General features: G+C 46.4%; 1 protein-coding gene across 1 annotated transcript in view; it reads left to right on the top strand.

Moving 5' to 3' along the window:
* The window catches only part of MAML1 (mastermind-like 1 (Drosophila)), a 39,896-nt gene extending 28,274 nt beyond the window's left edge, over positions 1-11,622 (top strand). Inside the window, exons 3-6 of the mRNA XM_004693675.2 lie at positions 1,000-2,412; positions 4,608-4,847; positions 6,329-6,425; positions 8,205-11,622. Of these exons, the coding sequence (XP_004693732.1) occupies positions 1,000-2,412; positions 4,608-4,847; positions 6,329-6,425; positions 8,205-9,184 (2,730 nt within the window). The 3' untranslated portion in view covers positions 9,185-11,622. The remainder of the gene's footprint in view (positions 1-999; positions 2,413-4,607; positions 4,848-6,328; positions 6,426-8,204) is intronic.
* Positions 11,623-23,258: the final 11,636 nt, after the last annotated feature.

Raw genomic sequence — 23,258 nt, 5'->3', positions numbered from 1 at the left:
CTTTGAGGGTGCTTATTGCTCAGTTACACACAAGGGACCTGGGTCTTATTCAGTAGCCATGTCCATGTATTTGCCTTGTGTCCTAGAAAACTGGCAGCCTATGAAGACCAGGGCTCATGTGTCTTATCCCCACAGTGCTTGTCTGTGGCACGGAACAGGCTCTTAATAAGGCTAATTTAACAAATGTCGATCAGGAAGATGTGGGGGAAGTAAGAATAACAGTGCCAAAAGACTCGATTCTGCCAAAATGAGTGATCCTGATAAGAAATGATGGATTTTGCTAGGGCTGGTGACTGGACATGGGGAATGGAAGATGCTGGGGTTTGGGAAGAATGATGGCGAGGGAGAGAGGCCAAAACTGAAAGACAGAGCCCATTTGATGGGGTAGAACTGGGCAGGGCTGCCTTGAAAGCCTTGGGAGGCCTAGGAAGCTCATGGGAATTGGGCTGGGTGACAAGATGGAGGTCTGGGCCTGTGATCAGCTTCCAGCAAGACCTGTGAAAGAGCCTGGCTGGACTCGTTTGCTGACAGCAACAGAAATCCAAGTTAAACTTCCTTAAACACAAGAAAGAATTTACTGGGTTTTTGTAAGTGTAAAATCTTTGGGATTGCTGGTCCGAAGAATATCCAGGTCCAAGACTCAGATGATGTCCTCAAGAATGGCTGTGTCCTCTGCCTCTTTCTCAGGCTCCATTCTTAGGCACATCCCCAGGCTACATGACCAGGGGCAGCATTAGGCTTGTGTCCTGCAAAAAGAGAGGTCAGCAGAAGTCTAAAGACTGATACATTGACTGCAGGTAGGCTGCTTTGCTACTGCTGATCTAGTTCACAAACTCAGGCAAGGCCAGAGGGCATGAGGGAGGGCATAGGGATAAAGATGAGTTCCCAGAGAAGGGAGTGTAAACCAGGCAAATAAAATTGGCAGGAGAGCGATGCCTCCCTTGGAAGCAAAGTTACTGTACATAGGTTTTGTAAGTCACTCATTTCCCTGTTTTTCAGCATCTTCATGACACAGTGAAGAGGAATCTGGATAGTGCCACCTCCCCTCAGAATGGTGATCAACAGAATGGCTATGGGGACCTCTTTGGTGGACACAAGAAGACACGCCGGGAAGCCCCTCTGGGAGTTGCTGTCTCTTCCAATGGCCTGCCTCCAGCATCCCCCCTTGGACAGCCAGACAAGCCTGGTACTGAGGCCATGCAAGCCAGTGGGAAGCACCTGCTGGGACTGGACCCCATCAACAAGAAATGTCTGCCAGACTCAAGCCTTCACCTGAATGGAGGCAGCAACCCTAGTGAGTCATTTTCTCTAAGCCTGAATAAAGAACTGAAGCAGGAGCCTGTCGACGACCTGCCTTGCATGATTGCAGGGGCTGGAGGCTCCATATCTCAAAGCAACCTCATGCCTGACCTCAACCTTAATGAGCAGGAGTGGAAAGAGCTCATTGAGGAGTTAAACAGGTCAGTGCCTGATGAAGACATGAAGGATCTGTTCAATGAGGACTTTGAAGAGAAGAAAGACCCAGAGTCTTCTGGTTCTGCCACACAGACACCTTTGACACAGGACATTAATATTAAGACGGAATTCTCTCCAGCAGCCTTTGAACAAGAACAGTTAGGCTCCCCACAGGTGAGAGCTGGGTCTGGAGGACAGACCTTTATGGCACCTTCATCTGGCCCTACAAGCACAGATTCAGCTAGCCTAGGGGGCGCTCAGCCTCTGTTCCACACCTCTGGTCAACCTGGGGCAGACAATCCCAGTCCCAGCCTGATGTCTGCATCAGCCCAGGTCCAGAATGCACAAAGAGCCCTCTCCGGTGTGGTATTGCCTAGCCAGGGCCCAGGAGGGGCCTCAGAGCTCTCTTCTGCCCACCAGCTCCAGCAGATTGCAGCCAAGCAGAAGCGGGAACAGATGCTCCAAAACTCACAGCAGGCCACCTCAGCGCCAGCCCCAGGCCAGATGTCCACGTGGCAACAGACTGGCCCCTCTCACAGTCCCTTAAGTGTCCCTTATCCCATGGAGAAACCTGCTAGCCCTCCCAGCTACAAACAAGACTTCACCAACTCCAAACTACTTATGATGCCCAGTATAAATAAGAGCTCCCCTCGGCCGGGAGGCCCCTACCTTCAGCCCAGCCATGTGAATCTGCTGACACACCAGCCGCCAAGTAACTTGAATCAGAGTTCTGTGCCTAACCAAGGGTCAGTGCTGGACTACGGCAATACCAAGCCCCTTTCTCATTTCAAAGCGGACTGTGGGCAAGGTGGCCCTGGGGTTAGCCAGAGCAAGACGACTCTCATGGCTTATCTTCCCCAGCAGCTGCCTCATCTGAGCAACGAGCAGAACTCCTTGTTTCTGATGAAATCAAAGCCAGGAAGTATGCCCTTCAGATCACTGGTTCCACCTAGCCAGGTGAGCAAGTGGCTTTGCTCTTTCTTCTCAGCAGATGCTTAGGGTGGCACTACAGGACTCCAGGAGTTTGGGAACAGAGGCACAAAGGAAGGAAGGAAAGAGAACAGCTGCTGTCTTAGACTTCCGTGCAAGTGAAAATTGATCAAGCAAATTTGGGTTGATTATTCAGAAACAAAAATAGGATAAAACTCTACAGCATAAGTTGGTTTGAGCTGTGCAAACATTTGGCCAATCACCTGTATTTAATAGTGTCTCTTTCATTCCATATGGCTGCTTTGCAAGGAAAGATCACATTTAGTGTGTTTTCTTAGTTTTTCTTTTTTGTCACCTTTCAGGCCTCTGTATTCAGTATACCTTAAGTTGATAAGCTTTAGAGCATTCTAGGTATGTGCCACTTCTGAACACATCTAAACTCCATGATTACATAGTTGTCAGACTCCAGTCCAGCGGTGTGGCGCTATTGGGGTGAACTACGGTCAAATACCAGTTTTATCATGATCATGATTTGAATTTCTACACATGTTCAAATATGCTCTGAAATGTTTTCTCCCTGGAGGCCTTCAGGGTATGCTGGGCTGGTATGAACAAACAGCAAGTTTTCCCCTGCTTCTTCAAAGAAAGACTAGAGCACATTTGCTCTTCCTCCTCCACAGGCGCTGCGCCTGTGGGTGCCTGCATCTGTCCCTTCAGACTTGTAACAGTTGTGCAGCAAGAGTTGTGTAATGTGCAACACCCTCATTGTTTTCTGTTTTTCACTACTCTAAGTAAGCCTGCAATCAGAATCTGATGTGTGTTTATTTGTGACACACTGTAGAATTCTAAAAATTAAAATCCAATGCTGGTGACATTGTTAGAAAATTGACACCCTCATTTACTGCTAAGACTATGTAAATGGGCACCATGCTTTTGGAAGGTAATTGGACAATACATTTTTCATAAGCCAGAAAAATGTTTATGAGCCTTGAGAAGTAATTCCCCACCCCTAAAAGTTACATACCTGTTATTGCATGACTATTTCTAATAGCCAAAAACTAGAATCGGTTTAAACATCTCCCCACAGGACAATGTGTCAGTGACACTTTGGCTTATTTCAGCTGTTACGTTTCTGCACAGCCATTAAAAAGAACCTTATGAAAGAAGCCACATTGTGACTCAGCTCCTGCTGATTGGGGTGAGGAAATGACACCAGACTCTTTCTGCAATAGATTGGAATCTTACAAAGATTAGACAAATGCATAACTGCTGGCAAGGAGCTGAGAGAGTTGAGCTTAACTGATAATTGCTTTTTGCCTTTCTCCTGTTTTGGTTTAAATTTTCCCTTTAAAATTTTTTTTTAATTTATTTATGCATAGAAGAGCTGGGGTATAGGCCAGAGGTGGGGGGTTGGGGGTGGCAAGAAGATTCACCAGAGACAGAGTGGGGAACAGGTGTATCTGCTGAAATACACTGCTGAGGGGAGCGGCAGGCGAGACAGGAGAGGTCTGCTGTACCTGTGGGTCAGCTCCCTGGCTAGGAATCAAACTCATGCTACATTCGCTGCCCATACCTTCCCGAGTGCTGAGATTTAACCCTTGCATCACCAGGGAGGCCCCCTTTTAAATGTTACTGATGATGGTAGAATATTGTGGTAACCCTGAAAAGACTTATTTTAGGTCCATGTATTAATAGAGTATGTTAAAGTTCTAGCTGCTACTCAGCTTGAATATCCAACAAAAACTAAGCAATATCCCAGAAAAATTCTGTACACAATGGACTAATGATACAGCTCCCCACACTTCGGGCACAACCCCACAGCCAGGAGCCTAAGGTTTACACACGCGAAATGGAACATCTCCCTCAGCCACAGCTCATAGGGGCCTTCTTCCCCTCAGCTCATCCGCACTTGCGTGTTCCAGCAGTGCTGATAAGCTGTAGCTACTTACCAGAACAGTCATACCCAAGTACACAAGCTTAGATATGCCTCTAGTGAGTCATAGGATGCATCTCTAATGCGTGGCTAGTGAGGGTTTGTTGTGCCTGGACCTGCAGGTGGTAGTACTTTGGTTTTTGCCCAGCCCTGGAGGTTGGTTGTATGGGGAACCATCTGCCATGAGACAAAAGGCTTTAAGAACCAGAAGCTCACAACACATCTGCTCTGACCGGGATTTATAAACTTCCCTGTGCTTGACTTGAGACCCCCTTGTCTCTGTTGACAGGAGCAGAGCCCTCCCAATGTCCCTGTGCCAGCCCAGGCTGCCAGTGTGGGGACCCAGCCACCCACTGCATCTGTGACCAGCACTCACAGCAACACCCCCTATCTCAGCAGCCAGCAGCAGGCAGCTGTAATGAAGCAGCACCAGCTGCTTTTGGACCAACAGAAACAGAGGGAGCAGCAGCAAAAGCATTTGCAGCAACAGCAATTCTTGCAAAGGCAGCAACACCTCCTGGCTGAGCAGGTAAGGAGGGAGATGGAAGACCAAGCCTACCACCCGCCTTTGCTTGCCTCCGTAGTCACGATCATGTGAGCTGCAGATTCTGCCCACGAACTGTGTGGATGTGTACTCATTTGCATGTTGGTGTTAGATGGACTGTACCCTTTAAAAGCCCTTCTCTGGGGGAGTGGCATTTCCCAGACTGGGGTGGCCCTGTGTCAGAGGCAGCTTTATGTCACTTAGTGGGGATTAATGAAAGCAGAGTCTGTGGTTAAACTGCATGTGTTAGGGCCTTTTTTTGTCATGTTTTTGACAAAAATACCAAAGCACTGAGCTCGCTGGCCTGCCAGTTCACCGAGGTTTCCAGCTTTGTCATAAATGTAGTTTGTTAAGTGAGAAAACTAAGATGTTTCTGGGATCCTGGGCTTCTAGAATTAGGTGGACAACTCCCCCCTTATCCCTGCGGCTCACCTGCCTCACCAGCTGCAGATACTAAGGTTACGAGAATTCTGAGGATTTTATATCTTAAAGATACAAGGAGAACTAGCTAGCCACAGGGTAGAATTGACTGAGGATGACTGTAAAACTCACACAGTTCCCTCAGTTCTGCCATTTAAAAAAAAAAAACAAACAGCTTTATTGGGATATAATTCACCCAGCATAAAGTTCACCCAGTTAAAATGTCCAAGTCGTTGGTTTTAATATATTCTCAAAGCTATACAACCATCACCATAGTTAATTTTAGAATATTTTCATCACCTAAAAAAGCACCGCAGGCCCACAAAACCATTTAGAGTTACTCCCCTGTACGTGCAGGCCCAGGAAGCCAATAGGCAGCTTTCTGTTTCTGTAGACTTGCCTGTATGGCCATTTCATGCACACATGCTGAGCTCCAGTCCTGTGGCATGCATAGGCTTGCCTTCTCCTCAGGCTGCGTAACCTGTCGGCACCTGCTACGTGTCATTGCACCGTTCATCCTGTTGATAGGCTTTGGGCTGTTTCCCCATTTTGCTGCCCTGTGTTTTCAGTTGTCTTGAGTCTGTACCTGAAGGTGGGAAATTACTGGGTCATATCGTAACTCTTATGTTTAACTTTTTGAGGAATTGCCAGACTCTTGTCCAAAGCAGCTGCACCATTTTACATTCCCAACCACCATGTTGCCTCTGCCTATGCTCACAGCCTCCCTGCACTTGTTACCTGTCTTTTGAGTCTAACCATCTCAGTAGGTGTGTAGTGCTGTCTCGTGGCTTTGGCTTGTGTTTCCCTCATCTACTTTCCATTTTCAGATATTTCACCCATATATTTATTTTCTTAAATCATTGCTCCTTAGCTCTGTTCAGCCTTTTTGTTTCATACTGTCCATTAAAAAAATGAAAATCCATTGAGTTCATCATAGGAGCCTATCTGTGAATAACAAATTTTGGACAGTTTACTTTAATCTAATGCTGTTTGTTTCCCTCTAATGTGGCTTTTTGTTTTATTCTCTTGTTCTTAATATTTTCTAGGAAAAGCAGCAGTTTCAGCGCCATCTGACCCGCCCACCACCCCAGTACCAAGACCCGACTCAGAGCACCTTCCCACAGCAGGTCGGACAGTTCACAGGTGAGGTGACATCAGACGGCAGTGAAGGGCAGAGTGGTGGGGCAGGTCAGGGCCGGGTGGTTTCTGCATTTGTGCACAGCCCCTGCTCTCTGCCCAGCTTTACACTAGGAGCTCACAGAAGCATTAGTCTGTTGAAGAACCTACTTTCATTTGTAATTGGGAGACAGCTTATCAACAGGAAAAAGCTTCTGTAAGTCTTGCAGATGCCATGATGTCTCTCTTCAAACAGGGATCCTCTCCTGTTTTCCAGATACGGAGGCAAATCATGGGCTTGCAGGGTTTTTTGCTTATTTTCTTCTTTCTATCAGCTCGCTTTGCGACCACAAATGGCAGCATCAGCAGTGGACAGAAAAAAGGAGGATGCATTCAGTGGTGTCAGCTGTCCCACCCAGATTTGCAGGAGGCCTTTGCTCAGGCATCTCTCCAGAAATGTGGAGATTTCACTTGACAGATGCAGTAAAATCTGGTCTGCATCTTTCCTACCTAGGTCTTCAAAAGGACATCTCAGAGACCCGACCTTTCCTTGGTTGGTGACTCACTGCAAGGGTCCCAGAGAAATAGCACAGCTGTTCTGCAGGAGACCACGTGGAGTTTGGGGGAAACATGGAGTTGAAGTCAGTGGGCATCTTAGAACCTTTCTCCCTACATCCCGTCTAACACAGTTATTCAATAGAGGTGAAATGAGCTATTTCAGCTCTTCTTTTTCTCCAGCCTGTTTTTTGTAGGTGCTACTGGCGAGAGGGAGAGACAAAACAAACTTCTCGGTTGTCCCAAACCTGAGCGATTTCTCTCCTACCCACAAAAGCCTTCTCAGTTAGTGTTACCACAGTGTGTCCACTGCTTAAGGCAGAGCCCCACAGAGGGCCTCGCTGTCCCCTCAGTACAGTCTGGTTTCCCAGCGAAGTACCTGCCAGAGCCAGTGCTTGGTAAATATCTGCTGATTTGAGCTCAGACTCCGCCCTCACTCTGTCCACCATCTTGTCATTCTGCAAATAATGAGCAGGCTCTCGGGGTCTCCCACTTTCACTTCTGCAGGACCATCTTGTTCACCCCTCACCTGAGTGAGTCTAATACCCCTGCCTAGCAGGACTAAGCCACGCCACAGTCTAGTCATCCTTTGACTTTGTAGCCCTGCTCTTCACGTGGCTCTTCTGAATGCGCCCAGGAGTGTCTCTTCTGAGCAGCTGAATGCTCTTCCCGCACCCCCACCATGAGTTCCTCTGTCGACTGCAAAACTGCACCTGTAGCACATACTCAGCTCTCTCCCTAGAATACTGTTTCCTCAAGCTATTAAATGGCTAGACCTGTTGCTTTTACAACTCATAATGTCTCTGGAGCTTCCCCTAAATTCTCTGAGAGTCCCGTGTGCTTCCACTGCCTGCGGCCCAGCCTTTGTACTGCCCTCTTATACCATATGGATCTTTGCCCTCCAGAGGCAGACCCTGGAGTCCCTAGGGCGCAGCACAGGGCCTTCCACAGAGCAGAGATGGGTAGGCTTTTGCAGGTGGAAGGAGATGGCACACTGGCTCCCTGCCCTTGGAGCCCCCTTCCCCTGGGCCTGTCTTCGCCGCCTCATTGTTCCAGGGTGGCCTCCATTCCACCCCATGGGAATCTACTGTCCCTCTGACCCCTGGGGCTTTCTTTGTTGAGGTTCCATTGACCACAGATGCTTGGGGTCCTGATTGTGCCTTTCATACCTATAGTATAGCAGCTTCATCTTTGGTCTTGGAGGTGGTCAGAAAGTGCCAGCTTGGTTGACACATCTTCTCTGCCTTCTAGGGACTTCTACTGCTGTGCCTGGCATGAACAACTTGGGTCCCTCTAACTCCAGCTGTCCTCGAGTGTTCTCTCAGCCTGGAAATCTGATGCCAATGGGCCCTGGACACACTTCGGTTTCCTCTCTCCCTTCAAACTCAGGCCAGCAAGACCGGGGTGTGGCTCAGTTCTCTGGCTCCCAAAGCTTGTCGCAGAGCAGTCTATACGGCATGGCCTCCGGCATAACCCAAATAGTTGCCCAGCCCCCACCACAGGCCACCAATGGACATGCCCACCTTCCACGGCAGACCAGTGTGGGACAGAAAACCTCAGTTTCAGCTGCATATGGGCAGAACTCTCTGGGGAGCTCTGGCCTCCCCCAGCAGCACAATAAGGGGACCCTGAACTCTGGTTTAACTAAACCACAGGTCTCAAGGGTGTCAGCAGCCATGGGAGGACAGAATCCTTCATGGCAACATCAGGGAATGCCAAATCTGAGTGGGCAAACCCCAGGGAACAACACTGTCAGCCCCTTCACTGCGGCATCTGGTTTCCACATGCAGCAAGCACACCTGAAAATGCCTAGCCCACAGTTCTCCCAAGGGATGCCCAGCAGGCCTTTGGCCCCCATGAGCTCAACCACTGCAGTGGGGTCCATGCTGCCCACTGTGAGTGCACAGCAGAGAACCAGTGCCCCCCCCCCAACACCTCCCCAGGGAGCCCCACAGCAGGGCTTACCAGGCCTGAGCCCAGCTGGACCTGAGCTGGGAGGCTTCAACCAGAGTCCCGCTCAACCTATAGGAGGTCGATCAGGGCTCCACTGCCCCCAGGCCTATCCTGTGCGGACCTCGGGCCAGGAGTTGCCCTTTGCCTACAGTGGGCAGGCAGGCAGCAGCGGGCTGTCCAGCATGACTGGAGACACCGACCTGATTGACTCCCTGCTGAAGAACAGGACTTCAGAAGAGTGGATGAATGATTTGGATGATCTTTTAGGGCCTCAGTAACAGGAGGATTTGTTTTCAGTATTCATACATCCTGTTTTTGTTCTCAGATTCAAGAAAGAGCAACTTCTTTGGACCAAAAACCCACAACCTGGGGAGCTGGGTGGGTAGAGCCAGAGCCCCAGGGCTGAGGCTTGGCCCTGGCCAGGTCCTCAGGGCCCACCTTGAGCCAGCAGTTGTGGTCCGTCGGGCTGGTCCCAGCCCATCTGCTGGCGTCTTTACCTGGTGCTGGAACAGCAGGACAGGCTTCTACAGGTGGTTTTCTATCCAAGTGACCAAAAACCAGCAGTGACAACAACAAAACCCTATCATGTCAGGCTTACAGAAATCTGTGTGGTCATATTGACTTAGTCCAAGATGTCTCCACTTGCCCCATGTCGGAGACAAATACATAGCAGATCTGTTTGCAGTTTGTAGCATAGAAAAAATTAAATTTTTAAAAAAGCTTTTATAACAGGTTAGGATAGGTGGTGGTTTAAATTGACTAAGTGGAATTGGAAACCTAGGGTTTCCTTCTGATTGGGAGTCTTATTCTTGCGTTGTCAGCTTTCAGGGGGAAGGGAGGGTCATTGGAAAATCATTTCCGTAAGTGCAGGCTGTGACTGCATGTGCCAAAAAGGAACAGGATGCCATGAGGTAGTTGAGCTGGTGACAGATGTGGTCTTTCCAGAAGCTCCTTTGCCCAGAGTGCTGTGCTTCCGTATTGGTGTTTACCAGCCTCTGGCCCCCAAGGACTCCTCCTCCCATGTGACAGTGGAAGGATCCCAGATAGTCCCCCAGATAATGCTAAAACTGAGTATTTGGGGTTCTTATATCTTCTTTTGTTATAACTTCTACCTTCTGCAGTTTCCCTCAAAACTTGTATTTAACCTATTGAGAAGGTGATCTTGCTGAATTGTGCACAAATGTCTCCTTTACCCTAGCATCATTTCCCATGAGTACTTTTCCGCCTCCCCTTCTGACTCCTTGCCCCCAGCTCACCCAGAAAACTTCTTTAAGGCAACTGTGTATTTGATTGGACAGAGAAGAGGCATTTAAATTCCCTAGGGAACTGAAGCCTTGTCGGGATGAGGTGTCTCCTCCCCAGAAGGCAGTGGTCTGGAGGAAGGAGAAAAACAGGTGTGCCCTGTTGGGTAGGGAAACTGCAGGCCAGGCCCAGAGGAAGGAATTCCACTTTGTTTTACTACTTCTGCCACTCCCAGGTCAGATGCCTTGCACTTTTTAGAGGATTGCTTTATAACACTAATAATGTCCTTTCTAAAGAATCAAATGGATTTCTCTTTTAAGGTCTATGAATCAGTGGACTTGACTAAGCTGAGAGTCCACAAAGCAGAGTATTAGGTGTGTACTGTTTGTGGAAGACGAAGGTGGAGAGCACTTTCGTGTAATGTGAGCAAGATGGTAAGCACGGGTGAGACCCTTCTACATAGAGCGCTGGAGAGAAAGTAAGTACACTGAGGAGAGTGGCTTGTATAGGCGGAGTGTTTTCAGGAGAAACCACAATCCCATTTCTGTTTTCCTGGACACTCAAATCATGAAAAGAATGTCACACAAAAAGACTTGAGCTATGGAGAATATTCACACAACCAGCCTGAGTAGCTTTGATGGGATGAGGGTCATACACACATGGGTAATCAATTTGCACCAGCAGTGCCTTTCATGGGGGTACTTGCACCCTCAGATCCTCTTCTCTAATAGCCATTTGCCACCACAGGTGGTATTTGGGCCATTTCCCCTTTAGATGCCCTCCCTGCCTTTCCCAGATGCCCAATTTAGTCTCAAAGAAGGGAACGAATCATAAAGGCAGTGAAGACTCTACCACTGGGCTGAGTTCCCCAATCTGAAGGGTAAGAAGGTGACTTGAGCAGGTTCTCTACCAAAAATAGGGGGTTGAAGGCTGGTGATGAGTCCTGTTCCTCTCCTGGTCGCCCTCTGGCCGCTGCTCACCTCTGTCCCTGGGCACGCCACCTACCCTCCTGGGGCGGCCCTGCCTTAGTCCTTGGCTGCCTAGATGGACCGCACGCTCCTCACCTGCTGTGGGGTCAGAGCAATAAAATGTGATGCTGGGGTCTTTCCAGGGAGCTGCCCGTGGCTTTATTTATGAACCTGTTTTGGGGGTGGTCAGGGGAGGAGCCAGCTCCCCTTCAATGTAGATCCCCATTTTTCAGGAGCCATGACTCAAAAAGGGTGCTCGGACTTTTGTTATACATATTTGCTTTGTGTAAATAAATGTTTACAATTTTATATTAAAGATGGAATAAGCGTTAGAGCTTCTGACTGTATATTTTTTACTTTTATAGATTTTAAAACTATGATCCTTTATATATGTGTTTGGGGGGAGCTATAAGTTTTATGGCAAACAGTTGGTATTGTTAACTTTTTATTGTCATCAAAATACATTAAAAATCCTATTAATTCCCTTATTCTTCTACTTCCTTTAACTCTGGTATACACCAAAAAGAAATCTTTACTTTCCTTGTTTTATCATTATGAAATAATAAAAGTATTTTGCTAGTATGGAAACTGCCCATGTATTTGCCTTCATGTGACTATGCTGGGTCAGAGAGAGGTGGTACCTGACTGATTCTTTTGTGATGTAGCCACTTTGCTATTGCACGCTGGGAAGGGGGGCTGTTATATCAGAGTAACTTCTACTGTTAGGTGAGAAGAAATTAGAACTGGCAGCTCTGGAGACATCTGAGGGGGCCAGCCATATCCTTGTGCCTAATTTGTGGGAAGTTTGATTAGATAACTTGATACTTGAGGTCCTTAGAAATTTCTCTTTTTTCTTACAACTGTTATGTAAGGAAAATGAGTTAATCAGGCTATTTTTCGCTTTCCTACTCCCCTCCTCCCCAAAAGCAAGACATCCCATAACCTTGAAATGTTGTTTTCCACCACCCCACCCCCAGCAAGGGGGCAGGTGGGCCTTGCATGTGCGACAGTGTATCTGGTGTGGGAAGATGTCCTGCCTGCCGCCTGTCAGTCTGCTGGCCTTTGCTGAGCATAAAGGCCTGCAAAATCTACCAAAGCCTCTAAAATTCTCTTTTCGTCTGGGAGAACTGACAATGAACCTACCCAGCCTGCGATGGTTACACAACACCATGTATTTACCTTTAAAGTGTTCTGGCCCTATTTAGTTTCCCTTTCCTGTAGTAAGAAGTTCTCTGCTTGCTCCTCAAGGAGACTGGTCCTGGGATAGCACCAGGAGTTTGAGCCTGGATATAAGATACAATAAAGAGAAAACTCAAGACTCCTGAAGTCTTGCTTGGAATGCTTAGAACGTGGGGAGGGAAATTCGCCCTTACCAGAAATCCCAGAAGTGCAATTTCAGACAAAAGTGAGTTGATGCTGCTTGTCAGACTAAGAGGTGAGCATTGGCTCACTGCTGGCTGAGTGTGGAAAAGCAGTTTTTTGGTTTTTTTTTTATATATAGATTTTTTAACAATATAAGAGTTTATTTTTACATCATTTTGTGCCTTTTTCCATTAGTTGTAATCCCCATGGGCGTCCCATCACCAAATCTGTGTGCTATCACCATAGTCCAGTGTACTTCCCGCTAAGCCCCCATTTTTGATGGAGAGGCAGTTTTGTTTTTTTTTAAAGATTTACCCATTTATTCATACAGAACTGGGGTACTGGCCAGCGGTGCAGGCGCAGCAAGAGGATTCACCAGAGAGAGACAGGGGAGCAGAACAGGCAGATCAATAAAGTACACTGCTGAGGGGAGCAGTGGGGCGGGCCCGGAGAGGTCTGCTGTGCCGTGTAGATCACCTCTAGGGAAGGGATGGAACTCATGCTAAAGTGGCGTTAGCTCCTTAGTACTGTGCTTTAACCCACTGCACCACCAAGGAGGGCCCGAGGCAGTTTTTTTAAGTTACAAGGTTATCAACTTCATGCTAGGTGTCCAAGTCAACGATGCCAATTTTGAGAAGCTTCCTTTGAAAATAATTCTGCATGCAGAAAATGTGTATAACTGTTGACCAAGAAGCAAGCAGACTGCTGTAGCATCAAAAGGCATTTATTCAACAGTAGGAATCATTATTCAGGTTCAGGACTAAGGCAATTTCAAGGTGTCAGCAGGGTCAGGACTTAATTGAAGGAGTTTTGAAAGAGGCAGGGAACAGGCTTGAGGTTAGGACATTTGTGGTGAAGTGTTGGGTTTGGTTTTTAAGTCCCTTTCTCTCTAGGGGCTGAGAATCTCCAGACAGGAAGCTTAAGTGTGGAGGTCTACCGTCAGGATCTGCAAATGGGCTCTTACATAGGCATGGAATGGCTGAGGCAGGGTGCTTACTTTTTATCTACAAGTTTTGTAGCAGGTGGTCATCAGGGAAAGGGGCGTTTCCAGGTTCCTACCCCACTCGAGGAAGGGGAGAGCTGAGAGGGACGAGACTGGAGAAGAAAGGAAGAGGGGTGGGGAGCCAGGAGACCTGGAGGAGGAACATGGAGCAGAGAGGCGTAGGAAGAAGCTGCTGCGCTTGTTTCTTGACCTTGGACTGTTCCAGGGACATGAAAATACGCTTGAAAGAGATGTGGTTAAGAGACCTAGTTGACAATGGCAGCCTTGATTGTGATTTTGTTCTTTTCCTTCCAGAGTTGCCTACCCCCTTCTTTCCCTCCTATGGGCCCCCACCAGAAGGAGCCTTAGACCTGTGACAGGCTTTCAGGCCTCAATAGTCTGGCTTTGGGCCAACCCTGTTTGAGCAGTTACCCATGAGAGGATGAGTAACTTTGTGTGCTCGATTTAAAAACTATTCTCTACTTTTTCCCCTTCTCTTCATTGCACACTTATTGCATTAAAGTTCCTTTCCATTGAAGAGCATACACACTGGAGTTTGTTTTGATGCAGTGGATGGCAGAACCTATTTAGAGCAGGCAGTTTTGGGGGGTCCTGGGCCCCCCCTCACTCTGCCTGGTAACACTAGGGTGTCCCTCTCCCTGCCCAGTAACATTTCGCATGGCAATTTCGAGACAAGAGGGAGTCTGTTAAAGCAGATTCCACATTGCACACTAGTGTTTACAATCATACTGTTCTTAACTGTAGAACACCACGAGACTAAATAGCTGTCAAAAGGAATGGGTGAGTAATCCTGCATACCTCAACCTGATGAAACATGTTCGTTTTAAATATTTGTGAAAGTTTTGAAGATAGTAACTGAGAACCATACTTTTGTTGGGCAGCTTCAATTTTGAGCCAATAGAAAAGAAATCTGGCTAATAACCTCCCAAAATTCCCTGCCCCTAGGGAAAGTTTCCTGGTAATTCCCCGAATAAAAGGAGGTACTGTACGGCTCAGGTGCCCAAAAAGCAATGGCCTGTGGTTTTAGACCTCTGCGCCTTGACCATCGTTCCATCAGCAATCCACCATGCCCTCACGCCATCGAGTTGCATCCAGGCTCGGGGTGATGGAGGCAGGCTCCATAGACCTTCACAGTGAGAGCCACTGCAGGGGTGAGAGTAGCCTGGGAGGGCATGATCTCTGCTCGCTGGAGCTTTTAGTCTCAGGTGAAGGGGAATTCATCAGTGGGACACCAAGATGACTAAAGGGTAATAGGATACACGGTGCTAGGGCCAGGGGTTGCGGGTAGACAGGAGCCGACTAGCTAGGGTGGTCATAACAGGTCCCTGAAAGAGGAGCTGAGTGCTGGAAAGGAGCCCACAGGACCTCTGGGGCAAGAATGGTTTGTGACCATCTGCAAAGGCAAAGAGGAAGTCCCTTAAGGAAGAGGGGTGCAGAGAAACACAATTCCCAGATACTGACCCATGTGCAATAAGCAAAGCATAGCTCACACCACTGCACAGAATATGAGACAGCAGCGGCCAGTGTTAGTGCCATCCAGGGCCAGCAACAAGCTCAGGTTGGTTCTACACTTTAATGAATGTCCATGTGTTACAGGGAAGCCCACAGTGGACTGGGCCGCCTGTCTGTGGGGCCTCACCCGCGAGCTCACAATCAGTTACTGCAGGGACACACAAAAGGGTCAATAACGAGTTTATTTACAAAAGGGGAAAGGAATAGGAAACAACACAGGGAAAGAGAACAGGATACAAAGTAAGTGCAATACCTTACAGCTAGGCTGACTGAACACACCAAGTTACACGCTCTGGAGAGCTGCTTCCCAAGCGAGCCAGCAAGAGACAGAGTGTGAGCGCCAGAGCCAGCTCGAGCACCCTATTTATCCTCCCAAAATGTCCCAGAATCCATTTCTGCTAGCTCCGCCCTGGGGTCCTGCAGTTCTCTCCCTGGTACTGCTGGGAGTTGTAGTTTCCAATCACTGGAGTAGTGTGTGGGGTGCAGAAAGCTAGAGTAGGGGGTGGAGTCCATAAGACTCTGCAGAGTTCCTTTAGGACATCCTTCCCCTTAACAATTCCCCCCTTTTGATTCATACCACCATATCTATGGTGGCCCAGATCACAGGGTGTAGTCTTCATAGACAGTCTCCATAACACTCCCAGTCTCTGTAAGGTTTCCAGCATATGCAAAAGAAGTAGCAGTCACCAGCAGTGTTCATGAATGCCAAGGATGATGGTCATTACTGTAAAATAGTCCATCATTATAGGTGAAGAGAAAAAATGTTGCAATATATGTATATCAGAATAACAGGAACAGGGCCCTCACTGGTGACGCAGCGGGTTAAAGCACAGCACAAAGAAGCTTAAGCCACTTCAGCATGAGTTCTATCCCCGCCTGCCCTGGAGGAGATCCACATGGCGAGGCAGACCTCTGCTGACCCTCCCGCTGCTCCCCTCAGCAGTGTACTTCGTCAATCTGCCTGTTCTGCTCCCCACTCTGTCTCTGGTGAAGCCTCTCACCCTCCGCATCTCTGGCCTGTACCCCAGTTCTGTACGAATAAATAAATCAATCTTTAAAAAAATAATAACAGGAGGAACAAACAAAAATCTTTAAAAATTGTTTTAACTTCTGTAAAAACAAGTTCTCTCAACCTTGATTCCAAATTAATGTAATAATGTATAACATATTTACAAATTCAAGCTAACATCTAACCATATTTCTATTTTTGCATAAAATCAGAGTAGACTAACCAAAGAACAATTTTTAGATGGTCTTGTTGGAACAGTCCATAGTATCAGAGCGAACAGTCGATGTCCAGTTGATGTAGGCTTTAGGAACAACATCAGTTCCAGCAGATTCCACCTGGGGTCACTACTTCTCGAGGTTACGAGGGCTCAATATTGTCCAGTCCGGGTTGTCCAGGCTTTCCAATGGAGGCAATCTTCCTCACCTTCTTTGGAGGTCCCTGGAACCCTACAAACAAAGCAACAGATGCTGATCTTCGTTCAGCTCTGTCTGAAGTTCCTGGAGAATGCCAAGCAAAGCCACTGAAGCACACCGCCAATTTCTTTAGTTCATACAAAATACCCTGTTGAAGTTACGCAAAAACAGACTCGTGAGTAGTAAAAATTACTATTACAGTGTTAATAAATACTGTTTTGGTATCAAGGGGAGAGAAGAAATAGAAACAAAAATTAGCTCTGTTAAAAAAAAAAAGAAGGGCCCTCCCTGGTGGCGCAGCGGGTTAAAGCACAGCAATGAGAAGCTAAAGCCACTTCCGCATGAGTTCGATTCCCGCCTGCCCCGGAGGCGACCACATGGCGTGGCAGACCTCTCCTGACCCGCCCGCTGCTCCCCTCAGCAGTGTACTTCGTCGATCTGCCTGTTCTGCTCCCCGCTCTGTCTCTGGTGAATTCTCTCACCCTCTGCATCTCTGGCCTGTACCCCAGTTCTGTACAAATAAATAAATAAATCTTAAAAAAAAAAAAAAAAGAAAATTATTGTAGATTTTGGGCAGTCAAAGCAAAAAAACTGTCTTTGAATTAAATAAACAAAAATGTCGTCAGTATTTCAAACAAAACTTAGTAGAATCACTGTATTTGGTTCTTGTGGAAAATGTTTTCCAATATCAAAAGTTCAATCAATTAGAATCTGTTACTGGAAACAAAAAACAGTTTTTGTTTCTTTAGAACAATTTCTGCAAATACCAGAGTATCAAATTTCTTCAGAAACAATTTCTGCAAACACTATTGAATATAGTATGGCAAAACAATGATTAACATTCAAAATTTACATACATATCAAAAAAATACTTTTTTACATGTTTCAGAAAAACAAAGTTGTGTTTATGTGCCAGATTTATTACCTTTCTCCAACTGACAATGCTTCCTTCCCAGTTTTACTGTAGTATGTATACCAAATTAGACAAATTGATCTGAATGCCTTTCCCAGGGGGAAAAGGAGAAATTTTGTGGAGTGACTCAGGAGCTCTACTGAGGTTCCACAAAACTTTCTTCAATGAACCAAATGACAAACTAGCAAATTTCAATTCAATTTGGAATTCTGGGAAGTTTTGTCACAAATATGAAGAAAAAAATAACAGCAAAGACAATCCCAATTCCATGAAAGCTCCAGCTTAGTTCAGTAAGACAATTGTTGACATTCAAACCATAGCCATGTAGTTTCCCTATTTTCCTTATGTTGTAAGTAGAGACTTTTTTTCCCCCCCAAAACCTTAGTTATTCCAAACCTCAATTTGGGTGACATTATGAACCTCAAATAAGAGAAAAAAATATATACAAACATACATACCAATACCTGTTTTGTAATTTTTTTGTTAACAAATTAGTTGCCATAAAGATTACAATTTCGTTTGTTTGTTTACAATAGCAATAGGCGCCATCCAAACCAATTTAGAACACCTCGAGGTCAAGACAATTAAACACAAATAAAAGATGTAGACACTCAACATATAGACAGACAGTACTCCTAGTTATGCCATGTGGAATCATATTTTAACTGCAGTTTTACTAATATAGGCCAAAAATGATTTAAAAAACAAACAAAAGAAATAGGAGGAAAAATTTACAAAAAATATCAAGAACAAGACTGAAAATCATGTTTTTTGTTAATTCTTCTAACACAATTACACGATGTCATAGTATTATTCCTAATTGTTTCCAGGAAAAAGAATAGTTAGAGCATATCTATCATTTCAGGGTCCTTCAGAAAGTGTATTTTGAAGTATACTGCTACATTGCTGGAAAAGATGTTCTACCATTTAATTTTTTTTCTTTTTCTTAAATAAATTATCTCAGGTCCTCAATAGGTTCACAAGACCAATGGGATTTAAGTCTCTATGTCAGTTCCATCTGGGGCTTTCTTAACTCTGAAGTGATGTACCCAGCGTTTTATGCCTGCAAGTTTCAAAGAAGTATGTGTGGTCAGTAAACGTCATGTGGACCAGTCCATTTTTCTGACAGTTGGGTTTGGGCATCTCCGCTCTGCCAACTCTTGAGTAAGACCTGATCTCCAGGTCTGAAGGGATGTAATGGTTCATCAGAAGGCATCAATATCCTTGATACTGCAAAATTGCGCATTACTGCCAAAACCTCCTGGATGTGTTTCACATATTGTTGATCCTACAATCCTGTTCTATATCTGGGGTGGCTTTCAGAACTGAGGCCTGGAAGGGTCTTCCAAACACAATTTCAAAGGGGCTTAATTGTAGCCCACTTCTAGGTGCCACTCTAATCCGAAGGAGGGCAAGGGGTAATACCTGATCCCAATGCAGTTGTGTTTCTTGGCACAATTTTGCCAAGATCTTTTTTAGGGTGTGATTCATCTTTTTGGTTTGTCCACATGATTGCAGTCTCCATGCAGCATGCAACTTCCAGTTAATCCGTAAGGCACTGCTTATTGCATAAGTAAGGTCGTAGATAAATGCAGGTCTATTATTGCTCTGGGTAGAATCGAGCAATCCAAAGTGAGGGATTATCTCTTTCAGTAGCTGTTTTGCCACTTCCAAAGCTTTTTCCATCTTTGTGGGGAACGCTTCCACCCACCCAGAGAAGGTATCCACAAACACTAAGAGGTATTTGAAATTGCCAGTGGTTCTAGGCATTTGCGTGAAATCCACCTGCCAGTCCTCAAAAGGGCACTTGCCTCGATATTGAACTCCAATGGTTTTAGCATGTGAGTCAGTCTTGGGGTTATTTCTGGCACACATCTGGCAACCTCGAGTGATCCGCTGAGCTATTTTATGTAAATGTGGACGCACCATCTCTAATAAGGCATCCCTCCCATAGTGAGATCCTTCATGCAGATGTTTCAGCACTGGATACACTAGAGCCTCTGGGAGGAGTATCATCCCGTGGGAGTTTACTCTTCAAGTGGAGCTGGGGTCAAACTCAGTAAATCCCCATTCACAAGCTCTCCTCTCATCCTGCTCGGTGTATTCAGGGATATATTGTGTTAGGTCTACAAGAGGGATGAGTGCACCGTGGTGACACAAGCTATGCAATGTCTATCTTCTGACAGATTCCGGGTAGATCAGGAAAAGCTCTGAAAAATGAGATTTTCCACTGCTAACTTATGTTATGACCTCCCTTTTTTGTATATCATAATATCAAAATATTCTGAGCAACTTTCAGCTTACAATTGGATTACCTCAGCCGCATAAGGTCTGTCTGCCCTGACAAGCAAGTACTGCACCAGCGTGAAAAATTCCCCTGAAGTCAAGTGACTTGACTACTGACTGATACATAAACGCAAAAGGGCTGTTTTTGCAAAGTCTCTCTCACTGCCGGATGGATGGAGGAAAACCCAAATCTTATCATTCTATTATCTCACCTAGCCTTCTATTCAGCTTCTAAAGAATTACTCAAACTTCCTATTGTCTGGCCTTTAGATGTGGAAATTCATCCAGGTTGCCTGTTTTTGAAACTAGTCAAGTTTTCTACCTGCTACACCTTAAAGAAATCCACAAAAGTCTTCTGGCTAGTCTTTCAGGATTCTACTATGTAGTCTTCAGATAAGGAAATCCACCTATGTCTCCTATTCAGAGATTTGATTAGCAAGGAATTTCCTCTTCTGTCTCCCAGGATGACTCAGGCAGAAAAATAAAAACCCATTAAGTACTAGATAAGGTTTATGGGACTTCTATCTTAGTTGATCTCCACTATAGTAATATTAGTCATAAACTTTGTGCACTTATGTACCTGTTTTTTTTTTTAAAGATTTATTTATTTATTCATACAGAACTGGGGTACAGGCCAGAGATGCGGATGGTTAGAGGATTCACCAGGGACAGAGTGGGAAGCAGAAGAGGCAGATCAACGAAGTACACTGCTGAGGGGAGCAGCGGGCGGGTCAGGAGAGGTCTGCCACACCATGTGGTTACCTCCAGGACAGGCGGGGATCGAACTCATGCGGAAGTGGCTTTAGATTCTCAGTGCTGTGCTTTAACCCGCTGCGCCACCATGGAGGGCCCCTGTACCTGTTTTTAACCTTAATTGATTTTAGAATGTTATATCTCAGCTAAAGGGCAATACGACCTAAACTGTTCCTAGAAAAAAGAAAAAAAAAGATGATTGCAATCTTTCAGCCCAGTTCGTGTGCTGATGTCATCCCACTGCTTGCTCCTAATGTATAAAATAAACCTCTGCTGAAGGCAGAGCAGGAAGACTTGCACCCAACTCCAACTCCCGTGTCTTCCTCACCCCCCTTTCTCCTTTTTCTCCTTCTCCCCTTTTTAGGAATCTCCACTTGCGGACGCCTTCCCACATTAGGGTCCTGCTGTCTTGCCTCCAGACACCTCAATAGTTGGAGCTGGTCTCCAACACCGTGGAAAGCAGAGTGAGCAGCACTCTGATCAGCTGCTCTGTTGCCCTTTGCCATGTCAGACCCACCTGTCTGGTGGCCAGGACAACGCATCACGGCTACCACTGATGGTAAAGCTACTGCATTTAGCAAGGCCAGGATTTCCAGTGGGTGCTTAACGTCTCTGTTACTGGCAGAAAGGAGTCCTCTCTCCTTCCAAATGGCCCCGTGCATGTATTTGATGCGTTTACCTTTAGACAGGTCCAAGGCACGGGTCAGGGCTATCAATTCAGCTTTCTGTGCTGATGTGCCTGCTGGAAGAGCCTTGGCTTCCATAGTGTCCTGGAGTGTCACCACAGCATATCCCACACACTGATGGCCTTGGTCCATGAAACTGCTGCCATCTGTAAATAATTCCCACCCTGGATCTGGTAGAGGTTGGTTGTATGTCGGATCTGGTCAGCTGGCATACACTGTGCCCATGATTTCCAAACAGTTATGGAGTAAATCGTCACTTTCAGATCCATCAACATTGCTTGGGAGCAGTGTAGCGGGGTTTAAAGAATTAGAAACCTGTCGTTTCACATTAGGATTGTCCAACAAAGCTGCTTGGTATTTCCCCATACGCCCAGCAGTCAACCAAAGTCCGCCCTTCTGCTCTAGCCAAGTTAGAACTCGATGTGGCACATACCCAGTAATAGGCTGACCCAAAGTAAACTTCTCTGCCTCATACAGGATGTCACAGGTGGCAGCTACAGCACGCAAACATGGAGGCTACCCCTTAGGGGTGTTGTCCAATTGTTTGGACAGATATGCGACGGGCTGCATTTCAGGTTCCAAAAACTGGACCAGCACTCCTAGGTCAACGACTGTCTCTCATGCACGTAGAGTCTGAAAGGCTGTCTGAGATCTGGCAGCCCCGATGCTGGAGCTGAGATCAACTGACTCTTTATGTCATCAAAGGCTCTTTGACCTTCCAGAGTCCAGAACAAAGGCTCGGACTCTAGGCCTTTGAGAGCAGCATATAAGGGTTTTGCTATCAGTCCAAAGTTAGGTATCCAACTCCTGCAAAACTCAACCATACCCAAAAATCCATGCATCTGCCTTCAGTTGCTGGGGACTTTGAGGGCTGAAATGACCTGTTTTCTTTCTGTCATGAGGCTTCGTTGTCCTTTTTTAATTTCAAAACCCAAATGTGCTGTCTTTTGCTTACATATTTGTGCCTTTTGAGGTGATACTTTGTAGCCGCATGCCGCCAGGTGGTTCAGTACCAGTATGGTATTTTCCAGACAATTAATAAATCATCCATATATTGTAATAATATGCCCTGGTTTAATTTAACCTTCCCTAGGTCCCTGGCTAGTATTTCCCCAAAAATTGTTGGAGAGTTCTTAAACCCCTGTGGAAGCACCGTCCAGCAATACTGGAGGGTGCTTTTGGACATAGGGTCCTGCCAAAGGCAAAAAGCAGCTGATCCTGTTCCTCTGTAGGAATACAGAAAAAGGTGTCCTTACGGCCCAGTACCGAAAACCGCCTGAAGTCACCTGGTATGGCGGTTAATAATGTGTAGGGATTAGGCACAGTTGGGTGTATATTTTGGACAATTTCATTAATAGCCCTTAAATCTTGAACGAAACAGTATTCATCAGTATGGGGTTTCTTTACGGGCAAAATCAGAGTGTTATTCGGTGAGCGGCACTGCCGAATGAGTCCACATTGAAGGAACCTTTTCAATACTGGCTCAATTCCTCTCACGGCCTCCTCTTTCAAGGGGTACTGCTTCCTCCTGGGGGTTTTGCTCCCCTTTACCACCTGTGTTTTCACAGGCTCTGCATTTTTTGCACGTCCTGGGGTCCCATCTGCCCACACCCATTTACTTACTCTTTGAACAATTTCTGGCGGTAACACTTCTCCTTTGGTGGAACATCCTGAGTCAGTAACATCTGGAACCTCAGCGCATGTTCTGCAGGCACCTGTAGGTGAAGTCTCTGATCTCCAGGTGAGAATGTCATCTGTGCTTTGAACTTACTCAGAAGGACCTGAGTAAAGGGATCGGACACTCTTCCATGTACAGGAAGCTGTGCTGGAGCTGAGTGGTGCCCAGCGGCACTCCAGAGTTTGCAGGAAGGCTTTCTGTTGTGGCCTTCCGCTAACCCCTGTAACTGGCACCATCTGTTTACTCACTTTAGCCAATTTAGAGTTCAAAACAGAATATGTTGCTCCAGTGTCCACCAGGAAATCAATCAGGCAGTCCCCCACATTAAGTGTTACCAGGGCTCCAAGGGGGTTATTTTAATGGACCTTTTGAGATTTAGTGGAGCCCCTGGGCCTCCCTAATCTCCATCTGAATCTCTGCTGTATACCCTCATTTGTCTCCTTTCCTCATAGTCCTCCCTTGATCTCTGGTGTCCTGCTTGTATTCCTTCCTCTCTGCATCTGGGTCTCTGCTCTGAGCCATCATCT

The sequence above is a fragment of the Condylura cristata genome, unplaced genomic scaffold (genome assembly GCF_000260355.1).
Source record: "Condylura cristata isolate star-nosed mole 26May11 unplaced genomic scaffold, ConCri1.0 scaffold00040, whole genome shotgun sequence".
NCBI classification, from domain to species: domain Eukaryota; kingdom Metazoa; phylum Chordata; class Mammalia; order Eulipotyphla; family Talpidae; genus Condylura; species Condylura cristata.
Note: the sequence above shows the minus strand (reverse complement) of the source record. Positions and strands in the feature narration are given on the sequence as shown.